At 39.7% G+C, this 17,688-nt stretch overlaps 1 protein-coding gene across 11 annotated transcripts in view; it reads left to right on the top strand.

Moving 5' to 3' along the window:
* MAP7 (microtubule associated protein 7) overlaps positions 1-11,355 on the top strand; it is a 159,532-nt gene extending 148,177 nt beyond the window's left edge. For all 11 annotated transcript variants that reach the window (XM_036024768.1, XM_028509293.2, XM_036024774.1 and 8 more), the window contains 5 exons: positions 285-335; positions 446-503; positions 2,981-3,083; positions 8,194-8,417; positions 10,079-11,355. In XM_036024768.1, the coding sequence (XP_035880661.1) occupies positions 285-335; positions 446-503; positions 2,981-3,083; positions 8,194-8,417; positions 10,079-10,089 (447 nt within the window). In that variant the 3' untranslated portion in view covers positions 10,090-11,355. The remainder of the gene's footprint in view (positions 1-284; positions 336-445; positions 504-2,980; positions 3,084-8,193; positions 8,418-10,078) is intronic.
* The last annotated feature ends 6,333 nt before the right edge of the window (positions 11,356-17,688 follow it).

Raw genomic sequence — 17,688 nt, 5'->3', positions numbered from 1 at the left:
TTCTGCCCATTCTGGATAAACTGCAGTAGCTCTCAATATTAGTAATTTTCTCCAAAGAAATCGCTATTTATATATCAACCTTCACCAAAAAGTTACTTCCTACTCATGCAGTTTAAGGCAGTTCTAACTTTTTGGAATACTTCCAATTAAAACAAAGCAGTAGGTATTGTATTTTCCCACAATAACAGAGGTGTTTTGATGACCTACTGTTTGCTTAGTAAGTGAAATGTGCCAGGCTAGCTTGCTTTCTATGTCTGATCTGTTTATTCAATTCTTCCTTACAGCGACTTGAGGAGATTATGAAAAGAACCAGAAGAACAGAAGCTACAGATAAGGTACCAAGATGGCCATTTTTAGAGACTCTTAATGGCTTTTATTTCTTTTTTCTTTACTTCACTTGTAACTTTAACATTAAAAAGTATTTTTACTTCTTTTCTCTTGGTAGAAAACTGTAGATCAGAGAAATGGAGATATAGCCAAGGGAGCTCTCGCTGGCGGAACAGGTATTTATTTCAAAGAACTCAGTTCAAATTCAGAAATTTTTAATTGACTTTCTAGAGGTCAAGATATTCAGTGATTGATTCAAAAAACAAAAAGATATCATTAACTTATAAAACTTAGGTGTGCGTCATCTAGTCCACAAATTTTCCCCTGTGGAAAACTTAATCTAGCATTTCTGGAAGATGATGTCTCACATTTGTTTATATACAAATAGGGTGCTTAATATCTGAAATCATTTTAGTCTTATATGTATCCATATGTGTATATATATGGCTATAGAGAGATAAATATTATACACATATGTGTACACATGTAATTAAAAATTTCTCTGTATTAACAAAATTAAATTTCATTTAAATATATATATTTGAAAACTGGTACTTATGGCAGTTCTCCAAAAAAAACATTTAAATACTATTTCTTTTAGTTCTGACTTCAGAATAGAGTTAAAATTAAAAATCTGTTGAAATTTCATTAGAAAGTTGTTCATATGCTCTAGACCAAGATGATTTTTTGGTGGTTTTAAACCAGATTCAGTTTAAATAAAGATAATCTTAGTATTTTAAGCTCAGATTCAGTTAATATTTACTTAGTTCCCCTTTTGTGTCAGGCACACATCTTGTTTAACTTCCACTGCAGTCTTGTGAGGTAGAAGATGCTTTGTGTGGAAGTCAACAAGCATTTTCGGAGACCTGCTATGGGCCAGACCCTGTTGTAGGTGCTAGGATTCAGTGTGGCCCAGACAGGCAGGTGCCAGCCTCTGAGGGGCACTCTCATCGAGTGACAGGCTCAGCTGCAGTCCAAGTCACCAGCTTCCTTCTGTTCCTTCCACGATCCCACGCAGTCTTCATGACTGTACATACAGGTGGTGGTAGGTAGCTCCTCGTGGAGGGCTTCCTCTTTCCTCACCTGCAATATCATAATGGGGGGAAAAAAGGACCAGAGATACCTCAGGGTTTTCTTCTGTTTATTTTTAAAGATTAGAGTAAAAATTAAGTGAAATGATTTATGTGAAAAATTTTCTCTGCCAGTTCTGGGGGTTTTCAAATGTAAAATATTTGTATTGTAGGATTTGGTTTTATTTTAACAGAAAACATTCTAGTTTCTCTGTGTCATGATTGCTTCATAGTGGGTTTCATGCTCTGTTAAAAATGCCCTAATTGTATTTGTTTGGAGAGTTGCCCTAGTGGGTGCATATTAACCCCGTTGCATTTTTAGCAGGTGTCTCCCGGAATGTTGTACTAGATAGGCTGTAAGCAGGCATAGAACCCAGTGAGTCATCGGAATGAGTATATCAGGATGTAAATTGTATCCTGCTCTGGATTATCTGAGGGGTTGATGCTGTAATGTGAGCATGACCTGGCTTCTTGTTATGTGTTTGTCTTTCCCCTTCCTGCCATTCCCCTATCAATTATTTTAATATTCTTTGTACCTCAATCCGAGAAAGAACAAAGGCAAGAGGGAAGGTTAAACTTGCAAGTTGTCATAAAAAATTAGTAGCGCTAAACAAAGGCCTGAGGTTATCTAGCTGACAAGTGTATCTCCTGTTTTCAGCCCACATGTGGTTGAGAGCTGAATGGTGTTAACAGTGCTCCTAGGAGAATTCTAGAGCAGGCAGGCAGGCAGGCAGGGAAGCTCACAGACCCATCAGGTCTTCTCAGAAGTTGCCTATTGCCAGTTTTGTGAGTTTTGGTGGCTTTCAAGTTACCAATCACTTCTTTGCTTCAGTTGTCAGACTCTTTGTGCCTCTGGCCGTTTCACTGGATTTGTGCCAGGCTGTTGAAATAACACTTTGTTGGAATTATTTCAGTTATCCTCTCACATCAAACTAAATCCATAAACTGCCACAAATTTCTCTGCAACTCTGACTTATATGAAGGTTTACAAGACTTAAGTAACCTTCCCCCAAATTTTAGAGTCGGTCATCCATGTGTTGGCTCAAGCTGGACTCTGACATTGAGCATTGAATGTCAGAGTGGCACAGTTAGGTATAATTCATGAATTCCCTTACATTCTAAGTGTGACAAGAACTAAGCTGACTTTTAAAAAGTGTGTTTTCTCATTGAAGGTATTCCATGGTTATTTGTTACAAATCCTTCAGTAAAGATGTTTGGCAGCAGCCTGATCAAGTCAGCTCACTTCTCTCTCCATCAGTTGCTTTGCTTTCAGTATCATACACCTTTTATCCAAAGCCAGTTTAGTGCAAGCAAAAATAATAACATTGGTTTCCACCCTTACCATATGCCAGACACCATTCTAAGTACCTTGCATGTGTTAATACATTTAATTCTCACAGTAGCCTATGAGGTAGGTACTACCCATGAGGAAACTGAGGCACGGAGAACTTGTCGCTTGCCCAAGGTCACACAGCTGATAACTAGCAGAGCCAGGACATAAATCAGGCATTCTAGCTTCTGGGGTTTGGGTTTGACAGTGGAGTAGTAATAACCCTTTGTTCCGTCTTCTTTGCCACGTCCAGCGGTATCTGCACTGCCGTGCATGACAAGCTCTCCAGGAGACGGAGAACCGGGAGCCAGCCCACTTGCGGTTACCTCACACCAATCAAAAGTGACTGTGGACAGGTGAGTGACGTAACTGGGGCCTTTTTAACTGACACGCATCAGAGCAGACACTACCGTTTTTACCCCACTGATCCCAGGCTGGGGTCCTAGTCTTGTTGCTGAGAAGACCAGAGACTCCAGGATTATTAACCTACTTAAGTAAGACATAGTTTTCTCATCTGCACATGGAGATATCTTCCCCACCTCACCAGGTATTGGGGAGCCCAGTGAAATAGCGCCTACGAAGGAGGTCTGAAAACTGCGTTGTACCGTACAAATGTTAGATATTATTTATCTTTATCCTCCTAAAGTGCAGTGTCCAAAAGACACACAGTGAGTGCACTGAGGTCCGTGAGACTGTAGGAAAATATTTTTATGTTGTATCTCGTACATATTGTCCCTTTTTTCACCATCAAAACATAAAGAATCAGTGTCACCAGGAAACAGTTTACAGTGACTCCAAGATCTGCTACCTCCATTGTGACTGAAAGCTCTCATCTTTTAAGAATGGTTCATCGTAGAGTTCTTTAAACTCTTGGCTTTTACCCTGCCTACATTTAATGACCTGTTACCCTCAAGGGGTTATGACGTGAATTTCTCTGAATGCACTTTATTTGCATACTTAAGTTTTTCATCCTGCATGCCTTCTAGGTTATTATTAGACTAGTTGTAGCACTGATTTCCTCAGGCTTTCTGCCACTCATACTCTTCCATCTAAGAAGGAACTGCTTCCACTGCCTGTAACGCCCCTCCCTAAGACAGTCTCCTCTTCGTGAGTGCACTTTTTCTTTGATTCGGTGGGGACTCAAGTTTTTAAACAGTTTTGCATCAGAAATCCTGTTAAAGACTTTAAAATTACAAATAAATAACATTCATCGATGTTCTTTTTTATTCCCAATTTCAAGTTAACTTGAAATTACTTACCAAAGTCATTGTTTTTCGCCTCAGTGCAGTATGATCTTTATATTCAATCAACATATTTATTAAATGCCCTACTGTGCAACCAGTGTACAGTTATAGATACCACCAGCTTGCCCTCCACGACCTAAATCAAAATTGGAGATTCGCAGGGTCCCTCCCAAAGACTGTGAAGTAGTCGATACTCTGTGGAAATCCACCATGACAAATGCTGCAAGCACTGTGGCAGGGCTTGTTTTCACTGGAGAACTCCACTCCTTCGGATGAACACATTTGGGAGAAGTGTTGCTTTTCCTAATGTCTCTTGTACCTAATACATTGGTTTGCTTTCTCTTCAAGACAAATAAATGAATGCTGTGACCTGGGTTACATCGGCCATGCCCATCCCCAGAGACGTGGCAATGTCCCCCCAATGTTCCTTTTTAGCAGCTCAGGCGAGCAGCAGTTCCTGGTGCGGAGAAACTCCCTGAACCTCACTCCTGACCTCCAGGCCCTGAGTGGCGCGGCTGGCCTCTGCGGTTTCTTTAGCTGGCAGCTGTTGCTGTGCAATCCTTTTAAAGCCTGAAGACCATTTTTCTTGTGCAACAGGCTCCCCACTAATATGTAGAATTGAAGATTGGAGTTACCAAAATTCTGGCCCGATTTCACAGAAACCCAGAAATCGTCCTGAGCAAGGATGATTCTTACTCCAGAAGCCCGTTTTGATTCTTGAGAGTTTTCAGAGGGAAGTGCCCATTGATGGAGGAGAATATTTTTTTCATAGGCAGGAAACTTGCTTTGGAACCAGAAACAAAGGATAAATGTGTGAACACAAAGGGTGGGGCAGGAAATTACTTTAAATTTCTCAGATTATTCTCTAGATTCTTTTACCCCCTCAGCTGAGAATCTTTAGAAGCTAAAAAAACACTCATGGGTATACAGACTACTATCTTACCTTCCTAATACCCCAGAGGGCATTTTATGCTTCTTCTTAGCCTAGCCGTCAGTGTCTTCAATAGAATGTCTCTCCTCTCAAATAAGGGATTTGTAATGATTTTGGTGTTTGACTTAGTGCTTTTCCTCCAAATCTTACAAGTTTATTATTGTGCTTAGTTTTTTTTTTTTACCTGATGGAAAAATGACAATGCCAAGCCCCCATCATTCAAACAGAAAGATGTGTGTCACTTTTTAAATTACTTGTTATAACATGATAATAACCATTAAGAAAAAATAAGGTCCTGGCTACAATAAGCAGCAGTATGTACTGTCAGATTCTTGCCGCTGCCCCAACACCCTTTTGTGGATATGTTTTGGACTGATCAGGTGAAGTACACAGGCTTCAAGAGTTTTGCATCCAGCTTCAACCTCCAGAGTACAGACAAAGAAAGGGAATTCAAAAGCTGGTGCTCTTATTCTGAGAATATACACAGATCCATAGCCCCAGTGATTTCAATTTCAGTTTTATTGTTTCTGCTGCTCACAGTGTCCTCTGAACATTTGAAAATTGGTTACCTAAAGCATATGGCACAATTATTCCTCTAGTAGCAGACAAGTAAGAATGGGTGGGGTGGCCAGGTAGGAGTGGGAGGGGGAGGTGAAGTCAGCTGTGACTCAAGTCTGGGGCTGGCATTGCCACTACTAGCTTGTTAGCACATGCAGCCTGCAAGGGGATGGCAGTTGAGATGGAGAAGGAATGAGAACTTTGCAAATGCATTCCTCTTCTTCATGTTTTGCCAAAACATCTTAAAATTCCTCTGGGATGAGAACCAGAACTGTTTCCCTGGTTACAGAAAGCCCATCGGTGTTGGGAAAGAACAGGAGGGTGGGTGTGGCAGCCCCAGCACTTGGAAAGGCAGGCGTTAAGTGTGTGTGCATGCATGTGATGTGTGTACGTGCCTGTGCGTGTTCATGCAGACTACTTTATGATGCCAAGCCTCCTCTCCCTTCCTTGGTGCAACAGCAGAAAAGCACCATACTCTGAGTCTGTATAATATTTTTATTGTTTTTTTTCATAGCACCTTATAAATAATTTTTTCAATATACCTCACAATACCTTTTGAGGTACTTAGGACAAGTGTCTTTATTTTTTTCTAGGGAAAAAAAGTTTGATACTTTAAAATGCACCCAAATACAGAATGGGGAAAAGTGGGTTTACAGTTTTGAGTATACAAAACAGTTTATTCTTGTATTAGTATCTACTAATTATTGTATTGTTTTTCATATGAACAACTATAAATCTACTTTTGCCCCACCCTCTCTTCAAATCAGAAATGCTTTAGAATGTGTTCACAAAATCAGTACTTCTCATTGATTAGGGAAAGCAAGCATTTCCCTAATAGGGAAAAAAACAAAGACTCCTCCAAAGACTCTTCCAAAAATAGCAATGGGGAGATTGGATGTACATTAGCTTTATTTTAGCATTTGGGAGGGAGGTGGAAAAAGACGAATGACTTGCTCAAGTCCAGCTCTGGCGTTGCTGACACTGAGGCCGGACTGGTCTCTGGCCGGTCTCCTTCCATAGGGCTCTTTCTATAACTCAGTGTTCCATTTATGATCAGTATGTATTAGAAGTTAAAGCCTTCACAATTTTTGCTTTAATATTTTAGTCTTTTTCATTTTTCCATTTGGACATTTTAAGCCTAGAATTTTGTCAGATATGCTCATTTTTGATACATGAGTTGAGCATGGAACAAGTACGAAGCTTGCAAATATATGTTGCCTGCTGCAATCAGATGAAGGGAACAGTAAAATTAATCTGCATAGCATTCATTTGTTCCACAGGCATGGTTTTACTGCATTGTAAAGTTTAAATTAAGCATATAACTTACAGGACTGTCAATTTGGTTATGGAGCTAGTGAAGAGGGTGAAAAATCTAAGAGAAACTATAGGTAGAAAATTAAGGACTTGACGGCCAGTTCAAGATACCTCAAAGTAAATCCAAAATATTAAACACGAATTAATTAGTGAGAATCAAAGTGGGCTGGCTAAGATGAGAAGGTTGGTCTTGAGCAATTTACCTATAAAATTATTCATGTGTTTTAGGAAGCCATAGATAGCCAGGAAGGGCTATAATTTGTATAGCCGGGGAGTGTACAGAATGCATAATGAGAAAAGCACAGGGCCAGAGACTGACAGATCATGCTTACAGTTTGGAGTGTCTATTGTAGTTGTGTGATTTTGTGCAAATCATCCCCTTTTCCCCTAAACCATAATCCTCTCATCTTTGAAGATCCTAATAATGGCTCTTCTTTGTCAGGCAAAAGAATGTGGAAATGCCTACAACAGAAATTGCTGAATGAATGTAGAACTGTTCATGATGATGATGATGATGATGATGATGATCTATTCTGATAGATAAATTATTCCATTTAATAAATTTTATATTAAAAAGAACAGATTTTTTAAAATAAGAATTTAAAATATAGCTCTGGCCAGGTAGCTCAGTTAGGTTAGGGTGTTGTCCCGATATGCCAAGGTTGAGGGTTTGATCCCCAGTAAGGGCCCATATAAGAATCAACCAGCCCTGGCTGGCGTAGCTCAGTGGATTCAGTGCGGGCTGGGAACCAAAGTGTCCCAGGTTCGATTCCCAGCCAGGGTACATTCCTGGGTTGCAGGCCATAACCCCCAGCAACCGCACATTGATGTTTCTCTCTCTCTCTCTCTCTCTCTCTATCTCTCTCTCTCCCCCTCCCTCCCTCCCTTCCCTCTCTAAAAATAAATAAATAAAATCTTAAAAAAAAAAAGAATCAACCAGTGAACGCATAAATAAGTGGAACAACAAATTGATGTCTCTCTCTCTCTCTCTTTTTATGTCTTTAAAATTAATAAATAAAAAAAGAATTTAGCCCTGGCTGGTGTGGTTCAGTGAATTGAGCGCTGGCCTGTGAACCGAAGGGTCACTGGTTCGATTTCCAGTCAGGGCATATATATGCCTGGGTGCTGGGCCAGGTCCCCAGTAGGGGGTGTGTGAGAGACAACCACACACTGATGTTTCCCTTCCCTTCTTCCTCCCTTCCCCTCTGTCTAAAAATAAAATCTTAAAAAAAAAAAGAATTTAAAATACAAATATGTCAGAATCCACCATTTTTGTTAGTAGTGATGTGTTTAGTCTAACATTTTGATAGTAAAGTTATAAAACTATTTATTATAAAACTGTTTTTGGTTGTACTAAAAATCTATTTTCCCATTTTAATACTAATTCATTTTAATTCTGATTTTTTTTTAATTTCCTAGTACTCCCAATTTGGAAAAACAACCAAATGAAAATGGAATATCTCTTCAGGATGAAAATTTTGAAGAAATCATAAACTTACCCATTGGATCTAAAGCATCCAGATTAGATGTTACCAACAGTGAGAACCCAGAAATTCCTTTGAAACCAATTTTGGCCTTTGAAGATGAAGGGACGCTTGGGCCGTTGCCTCAGGTAGATGGTGTTCAAACACAACAGACAGCAGGTAAGCTTGCCTCAATTTCCCTTCAGAAATCATCAGATACATGTGACACCCAAGAGAGAATGACCCTTCTTCAATGTGGCTGTGGTATACCTTGTCCTTCAATGGACCAAATAAGCCTCATGGACATAAATGTGCAGGGGTCATGGAAATTGGATTTTGAGTTGGATTGGACAACTAGGGCCCCCCACCTTCTCCCACTCAGTGTGGAAATTCAGTCTGCATCACCCTTTGAGTGTCCGTGGGCCCCTCCTCATGGAGCAGCACTCATTGCCCAGCATTCTTCAGATAAAGACAAGCACTTAATGTCTCGCCATAACTTAGGGGCCCTCGGGCTAGTTCTGCCCACTGGAGAAAAGGTGTTTGGTTTTTATTCCACTTTTCTCAGCTGTTCAGATGTCTGAAGACTGACATAATGTGCTCCCATCATTTTTCTCTTGTTTGGATTAAGTAACCTAAACAATATATTATTGCCCTTTTTATATGCATTAAGATAGTTACAATTTAAATGATGGGACCATATTTTGAACTAAGAGCACACTGAGTCCAAGGGTCTTCCATCCATTGTTGAGTACAAAAAGAACAGTAGCTTTACAGGACCCAAAGAAATAAGGAGTACATCAAAAGTTACCCACTTAGTGGTCATAGCAACTCAATAGCTCGGTCCCATCAATGTCAAGGACAAGTAGGATAGCCCCAGGTCCATCTTTCTTCCAATCTCTGAATTCTGTCACGTTCTCATCCCACCAAATCACTTTTGAGTACTGACCAGCATCTCTTTATTACACTATTATGAACCAAGCTGGCCAAATTCAGCATGTTTAAATGGAGTCACTAAAGACTTATTTGTAATCAGATTTTTTTTTCTTTTACATTCCATCTGTGAACTTGTTCCAAATATTTTCCACTTTAAAGCCATTGAAAAAGCCAATGCTGAACCACCTACCCACATAAATATTTTTGGCTTCTCTAGTGTACTGACCTTGGGAGTGTAACTTTTTAGTGATCCACTTTTCTAGACTGTAAAAGGAAGCTGTAAGGTCCATCCCAGGTCTGACATTCCGATTCTTAAGCCTCTTGCATGCTGGTAGAAATACTCCTGGTGCAACTTCCTACTCTGTCATGCTGCAGATTAACAGAGAGGGCAGGGGCACCCAAGATGACTTTCTACTTCACTTGCCAGTCTTTAAATCGCCTGTTAATTTCTCCGTCATTCCATTCTCTCTGTGCCCACCCTTCCAGACCTTCTCCAGGAAGGTAGTCCAGTGTCTGTGATCTTAAGTGGTATAAGGGTTTTTTGGGGATCATGATTATTTATTGACATTTATTTGACCTCCAACATATGTTTGGAGACTGAAGCTTCAGATACGGAGGATACAAAGATGTATGTAAGTCCCTAATCTCAAAGAAAAGTACAATCTCTGTATGCAGTTTAGAGAAGTAAATGGGATAGCCTAACTTGAAATAAAGAAAAGAACATGTATTTTCCTATTAGTGGTAGAATTCGCTTAAATATATGATCATGGATCCTGATAAAATTGCCTATTCTTAAACGCATGGTAAAGTTTTAGAAATGTAAAATATTACATTTCTAATATTACATTGTATAGATAAGATGTTAGATAAATATATGAATGTGTTGTCTTTTCTGTCTCCTAATACAGAAGTTATATGAGCATCTCTACTGAAGCACCAAAGCAGAAATTTAATGAGAACTTCTACAATTAATGGGATCCCTCCCGTGCTGTAAAGGAGCATCCCCCATCCTCCCATTTTCTAAAGATTTCTTGACCATCATTTTGAAATGACTTTATTAAAACCAGCTGAAGACCACAGACTGGATCGCTCTTCTAATAATTTTTGCCAGTAGAAAAAAAGAAATGCTTCTTGTTCTTCAGTACTTTGAAATGGCTTTTCCCAGTGAGCTCCTTTTAGCAAATCAATATTTTTTTTTCATTCTCTGAAAGATGAGAGCATTTGGCTGTAAGAGAAATGGGCCAACTTGGTATGACTATTCACATAGATGTTTCGGTCTTTAAAAGCTAACAGGTAAAATTGGCACAAAAAATTTACCTTTTACAATACTTGAAAAATAAGTACCTCCTTGCTCGACAAGTAGAATGAATAGGAGAGGTGTTTAAATTAAGCCTGTTTGTTTAAATAATATTGCAAAGAGATCTATTTGTAGAGGCAAATTATAGGCAGGTTACCAGTTTCTTGTAAATGCAGCCTGTACATTCTGCAAACCCAGCTGTCACATTCTTGCATTTCTTTTTCCAAAAGCATACTAAACAGTTTTTAAATGTGAAGAAAAAAAAAACATTATTTTTTCAGAGCAAGAAAATAATTTACTGTCCTCTAAAGTAATGTATTTATAAAGTTTTTCCAGATAAACTAATCAAATAAATTAGAATAACGTGACAACAGTGCAGATTTGATTTATTAGGTTCATTCCTTGTGTTACCATAAGAGAATGTTACTGATTATTCAGGGTTCTTTCCAAAGTCTGTGTATTGCTGCTGTCCCCAGTGATGATGGGACTCATCTTTGCCTTACCTGATCACAAGCTATGGGGGGAGGGGGATAGAAAGAGTTGATATTTCTTTAAATAAAAAAACACTTGGTTTTGCTCGTTTAAGAGCAACGAGAACATGGAGCGTTGACTGCTGGGCACACCCCTCCTGAGTGTCCTTGCTGTGCGCGGCATCCATCAGCTCTCACCTTTCGCTGTTCTTCACCTTCGCTGCTGAGCTTAGCTGTACAAACTTGCACTTTCACTTACTAATCTAAATTCCATTTTATTTTACCATTTTAGAAGCTATAAATAACTAAATATTGAAGGAGAGGGAACACATGTTTTTATGTGGAGTATAAAAAAAGGTAAACTTCGACCACTGTAGTGTATTGGTTTTTATTAAAAGAAAGATTGGTTAATCTACTAGATTGAATGAGAGTCTATTCATTCATTGGACTATTTCCTTAAAATCCAAGCGTACCGTCTTTAGTAATAGCTGTAATTTGTTAAAAACGTTAACTTGGGGGTTTTCCCTATACCCAGTTGTCATGTACACATGTATTAAAGCAGTCTGTTCAACAAAGTTGTTTTATTTGTTTAAATCAACCTAGCATGATAAACCGAATGTGTTTGACACAGTTTTACTTTCAGGTTTCTCACATGTTACAATTTGACTCAGGTTGATTCTTGAGTTTTCAAAATGCCCTTCATTTGACCTCAGTGACATTTTCCCAGTTTTCTCTGAATAGGTAGCTAGAATAGATTTATTTTAAATTAGAGCAACAGTTCTATTTTGGCTTGGGTTTTTTTTTTATGTATATTTTTAAACTTGAGCAATCAGCAAACTGAAAGCCTTCTGACTAATCAAGTTTTAACTAAAAGTGGTATAAAATTGTTAGCTCTGTTTTAAGAATAACACTGCCAAAAGGATGACCTTGACTTGAGTGGCTGAATTGCTTTCTGTCCAGCTTTTGAAGGTTAGTTAAGAGGCCTTCAGTAGCCAGTACCTTAAGAACAGTGCTCAGGGGTCCAATATGACCCTCCCCATGGAATGAGGGTAGATAGACTTTTGGTTCCCTTCCACCACATTGCATACTATCTAGGCAAATTTAGTCACCAATCACAGATTTATCTGGTAGATAGTCACCAGCTGTTACTGGAGGTAAGGCTGTATATATGTCCCTTTCATAACCTCACTACCTGGTGGTATATTACAATAAAAGGAAAAGAGAGTTCTTTCACATGAACAAATATTAGTAAACAAGACTGTGGAAAGCTTGAGGAAAATTCTTCTCCGCTCATGATCACGCAAACACTGGGACCGAATGCTTCACAGTGAAGCGGAAGCAGTGATATTCTAGAGGAGGATTAGGTAACCTAACTGGATCAGCAACCGTCTTAAATGTGTGGGGTTTAGGGGAAGGTGGCACAAGGGCAAACAGAGCTCTGGACTTGAGGAACTAATCAAAAGTCGTGAACTTGCAGGATCTGCCGCATCTTACACTTCATTTCATGCATTTTTGCCTCTAAACATCTTTCTAGGCAACCACTTAGCTTTCAAGCTTCTCTCATCAATGATAAATTACTAACATCCCTTATGTTGAATGCTATCCGGTCTACTCCCAGGGTGGGATTAAAGTTCGATTACACAGGCACACACATTTTATATTAAAGCATTTTGAAGGAAATTGTGTTTTTAAAAGGCATTGATAAATCTATCTTTTGCATTTTAAAAAGAATGGATGGAAAGTATTTGATTATTGGCCTGCCTCTATATTGTGCATTGAACATTAAAAGGCATGATGAAATAGCTATTGGATCAGGTTAGAAAAAGTGACTTTTTTTTTAAAGAGAAACATCAATTTTTTTATTTTTTTAAAGATTTTATTTATTTATTTTTAGAGAGGGAAGGGGGAGAGAGAGAGAGAGACATCAATGTGTGGTTGCTGGGGGTTCTGGCCTGCAATCCAGGAATGTACCCTGGCTGGGAATCGAACCTGGGACACTTTGGTTCCCAGCCCGCACTCAATCCACTGAGCTACACCAGCCAGGGAGAAATGGCTTTTTAAAATGGCCTTACTGCCAGGACACATCGTGCCCCAGCCCCATGCTGTTCTCACTCATCACACACGGAAGCCTCTCAGAAATGCTCTAGGTTGTCCTCTCACTTCCTTCAGCACGTCATTGGGTGGGGGGAGGGGCACTCTAGAAAAGAGGATGAGAAAAGAGCCTAATGGGAACAGAAGGGGCAGTTTGAAATCTTTTCAAAATAAAATACTGTGTTAGTAACTATTTCCTTGATGACTATTACTTGAATTTTTATATTGGTAGACTTGATTACAATTTTAGAGGTTAAAAGTAAGTTTTGTAATTGGTGCCAAGATTGGTAAAGTTCAAAAGAAAAAAATTTAAATTGTTTAAAATGCACACAGATAAAATATTAGGGCTGACATTCACTTCTGAATTACTGGATCTCTCATACCTTGCAGAAGACTCAGAGGAGAGGGTTAGAAGACAGGGCTAATGCTGGAAGCAAGGAGGAATGGTGAGGCCCTAGGTTTGAATGCCAGGTCTGACGCCTGTGAACCCTCTGAGGCTTGGTAATTTGCTCATCTCATTGGGTTGTCACAGTCATTACAAAGGTTGAATTAAACGTGAGTAAATTTTAAGTTTCTATCACATAGTAATTGTTTAACAAATGTTAAATTTTTTTGTCTTTAGTTTCAGGGCCTCTGTCAAGGCCATCAAGACATTGCTCCAGAGGTGGGAATTTCACTGTTATTTTTCAACATTGGCCTTAAGTAACACTTACAAAAATGAGTTGTCCATTCTAGGTATTATACCTAGCAAGCCAAACTGATATTAACTCATTTCTCTAGAACAGTATTACAAGTTTAGGTTTTCTAATCATTTTTTAGTGTTACCATATTACTATTTAAATTTATAATCACTCCTTCCTCCACTTCTCCCAAAATGTTCTTTCCAAAAAATAATTACAGTTACTTTATTTTTTATGTATCAGGAGGCACTTCCTGATATCCTTTGACAGAATTTAGAATTACCTTGTTGGCCACAGGGATGATTATAAATGTTGCTCTGGAAGTTACTGTTAACACCGGCCAGCCCTCAGCAATGCTGTAGGAAGGCTGACTGGGGCAGCAAGGAGTTTCTGAAACAGATGCTGAGAGTTAAGCAAATCATGTTCAGAATGTATCTAACAATTCTCTCTTCTTTCTAACTTGAGTTGTCTTACCAAAAGATGTCAGAGAAAAGATGGATTGGGAAGGCAACAATTTGGAGGCCCTTGTTGGATTTGAGGGTCAGGAAAGGTGATAATTAGAATGAGGTTTCTCATTCTCAAAAAGAATAGTTACAAGAGGAAAGAGGGGAACTGGATGAAAGAAAGAGAAGGGATTAGCCAAAGGACATATATGCATGACCCATGGACATGGGCAACAGTGTGGTGATGGCCAGAGGGAAGGCAGGGGCAAGGGCTGGGTGGAGGTGGGCAAACAGGGGTAAATAGGAATATCTGCAGAGTCAACAATGAAAATAAAAAGAAGAGTGCCTTGGCTGGTGTGGCTCAGTGGATTGAGCACCAGCCTGGGAACCTAAGGGTCACCAGTTTGATTTCCATTCAAGGCACATGCCTGGGTTGTGGGCCAGGTTCCCAGTGGGGGGTGCACAAGAGGAAACCATACATTGGTGTTTTTCTCCCTCTTTCTCCCTTCTGCTCTGTCTAAAAATAAAATAAAGTCTTAAAAAAAAGAATAGTTACAAATATGGAAAGATAAAAGACTACAATAAGACCAGAGGTGTTGAACTAGATTTGGAAGTATTGATATGAATAGCTTCTAATAGATAGACAGATAAATATAGATTTCTATAGATATAGAAATACATTTATACACACACACACATACAAGCATTTCTTAGCTCTGCCTACTTCAAAGGCCAAAAATGCATAACCTGAATTTAATGGTGATAAAACGTCAGGCAATCCCAAAATAAAGAGCATTTTACAAAGTAACAGGTTATACTCTTCAAAAATGTTGACCATAAAAGTAAGAAAAGACTAAAACATCTCCATATCAAAAGAGACTAAAAAGAAGACTAAATGCAACATATACTCCTGGATTGGCTTCTTTGTCCATGAAAAAACTATTGGATCAATAGGCAAAAAAAAAAAAAAATGGTGCAGGGGGTCCTGAATTAATTGGTGGTAATGTATCATTGTTAATTTCTCAATTTCCATAGTTCTGCTTTCATTAGGTGGGATAGTGCTCTTGTTAGGAAGTACACACTGTAGAATTCAAGTGTACTAGGGCACATGTCTAATCCTCAAGTAACTTCAAGGGGAAATATGTATATATAATATACATATAAGAAATTAACTGTCCACCCAGAGCTGGGGGTGGGAGGGAGGACATGGCTGGTCTGAATCCAGGGACCCTCCCATTTAAGTGCCTTCTCTGTGATAGAGGGCCCCTCAGTGTGATGAGAACTAAAGAGGAAGCCAATACCCACCCCCCCCGCCAAAAAAGAAATTAACTGTGCACGTGTGCGTGTGTGTGTGTAGACCGAGAAAAAGAACAAATGATGAGGCAAATGTAAAAAGTTAACTACTGGGAATCTGCTTGAAGAGCAGATTCAAGTTCTTTGTGTTACTCCTGTAATTTTTCTAGAATATGAAATTACTCCAAAGTAGAAGTTAAAAAATATATGTACACAAGTTTGGAATACTCCCTTGTCCCTTCTGCCTACCATTAGCACATAAAATAGAATGATAATGATGACCTAGTTTAAGGATTCCTGTCACAGCCGTGCCATAAACCAGCACTATGATCTCAAGCCAGTCTCCCAGCAAGCAATGGCTACCATCCATTGAGGCCTTACTCTGTGTGGAGACAGTGCCAAACCAGTTTATATATGACACCATCCTTCCAACAAAGCCACAAGACTCGGGGGCTGAGCACCTTGCCCAGAACAGCTGCTAAAGGACAGGCACAGGCTGTGAGTTCAGGCCTGCCCCGTGCACAGCTCAAGCTAACTACGGCTCTGCCACACGAGTTGTAAAAAGGCACAATGGCACTAGAGATCTGCCAAGCCTTTTCTCAGCACTAAGATTCTATTGGGCACATTTCCAGATTTCGTTTCTGAAGATGATCGTTTATTTGGCATAGTGGGAGGAGTGTTCCAGTTGACTCTTACAGCCCAAACCCCTTCATCAATTCTTCATGAATAATTGTTTCTTTGTTTAAAAGGTATAAAACTGCCTGCTTTAATTACTTCTTTGAGTCTCGTTTTCCTAGTAGCTCCTATATGACATGTAAAATTAAATACATTTTTTTCTCCTGTTCTGTCTTATGTCAAGTTGATTAGTAGCCAGCCAAAGCACCTTGAAGGAAATAAAGGGAGAACTCCCTCTGCCCTGCAGTTTTCTCAGGACCTGCGTGTAGGTGGCCAGCATCTCCCTCTCAGGGGTGTGTTGCTGTACGGCCGCACTTCCAGTGCTAAATCATCACAGCTGCTCTCTCAGGAGGACACCAGGTCGTGCCCGTGATTTATGTGCAATGACCACACAACCTGGGGACAGTTTGCCAGGGACAGTTCCCATTTATGCCTGCAGTCCAGGGGTGAATGCTAATAGCACCCCTTCACTCTTCAAAGTGTCTCTGGTTACAGAGTCTATCACCAGCCTGCCAGAGGCTCCTTCCTTGTTCTAGCTGTCAGACTCTCCTGCGCGCCCTCTGTTTCCTATGTACCCCCAGTTTGTCCCATCTCTAGGCAGCAGATCTCTGACCCGACCATGCTGTACTTTAATCCCAAGACTTAAAAGAATTATCAGACTAAGACAGTTATCTATAGTTTCACCGAACAGGAGTGTAGATCTGCCTGCAAACTGAAGGGGTTTCATGCATTGTCTCTTGAAATCACACACACATAGGTATTACCCTTACTGTCAAATTTGCAAGCCCAGTTCTTTCCTTGTCAAAGTCTGTGTGTGTTTGTGTAAACCCTAAGTGCCTTGTGCTGATGGCTTCTCTTTGTATCATGATCGTTTGACTCTGAGCCATAATTCTCTAATCCTGCAGCTCAGACCGGGTTCTCAGCCTGCATCCTGGCCCTGTCTTGATAATGACATCATCACTCACTCTGCAGCTTGAAGTGACAAGGGTTGCCATGACAAAACAAATAGGCTTTGCTGGCAGAGGCGTTTGTATTCGGGGTGTGTATCCTCTGTGCTGTTGGTTTTCAGGGCTGATGAAACTGGCCTGACAGCCTAGAAATAACAGTAAAATGCAGCTGCCACAGGCAACGTGACAAGATATTTTTAAAAACATACGTCAAGACTATAAGACCTTGAAAACAGTCGTTATTTATGCTTCTTAGGGCTGAAGAATCCCCATGTTTAATTATAAAGTGTTTTCTTCCGATTCTAGATACAAGTTCTGTGACAAGAACCATTTAGGTATGCAAAGGGTCAACAATAATGTGAATAATAGCAGCCAATAGCAGCCAAGTGTTAAGGGCCCACTTTGCATCAGACTCAGGGACTTTGCATTATTTTGAATCCTCCCAGCAGCCAGTGCAGGTAAGTGTCGTTATTCTTATACCAGAGATGAAGAAACTGAGGTTGGTGCCAGAGCTGGGATTTGAATGTGACCTGTCTACCAAACACAGCCCGAAGAGAGTTCCGTAGATAAACTCTACTGCTAGTCACTATTTGTGCTTGACTTTTTAGGGATGGGTTAGAAA

Source organism: Phyllostomus discolor, chromosome 4, assembly GCF_004126475.2.
Source record: "Phyllostomus discolor isolate MPI-MPIP mPhyDis1 chromosome 4, mPhyDis1.pri.v3, whole genome shotgun sequence".
NCBI classification, from domain to species: Eukaryota; Metazoa; Chordata; class Mammalia; order Chiroptera; family Phyllostomidae; genus Phyllostomus; species Phyllostomus discolor.
This window is presented reverse-complemented; position numbering and strand designations above follow the sequence as displayed.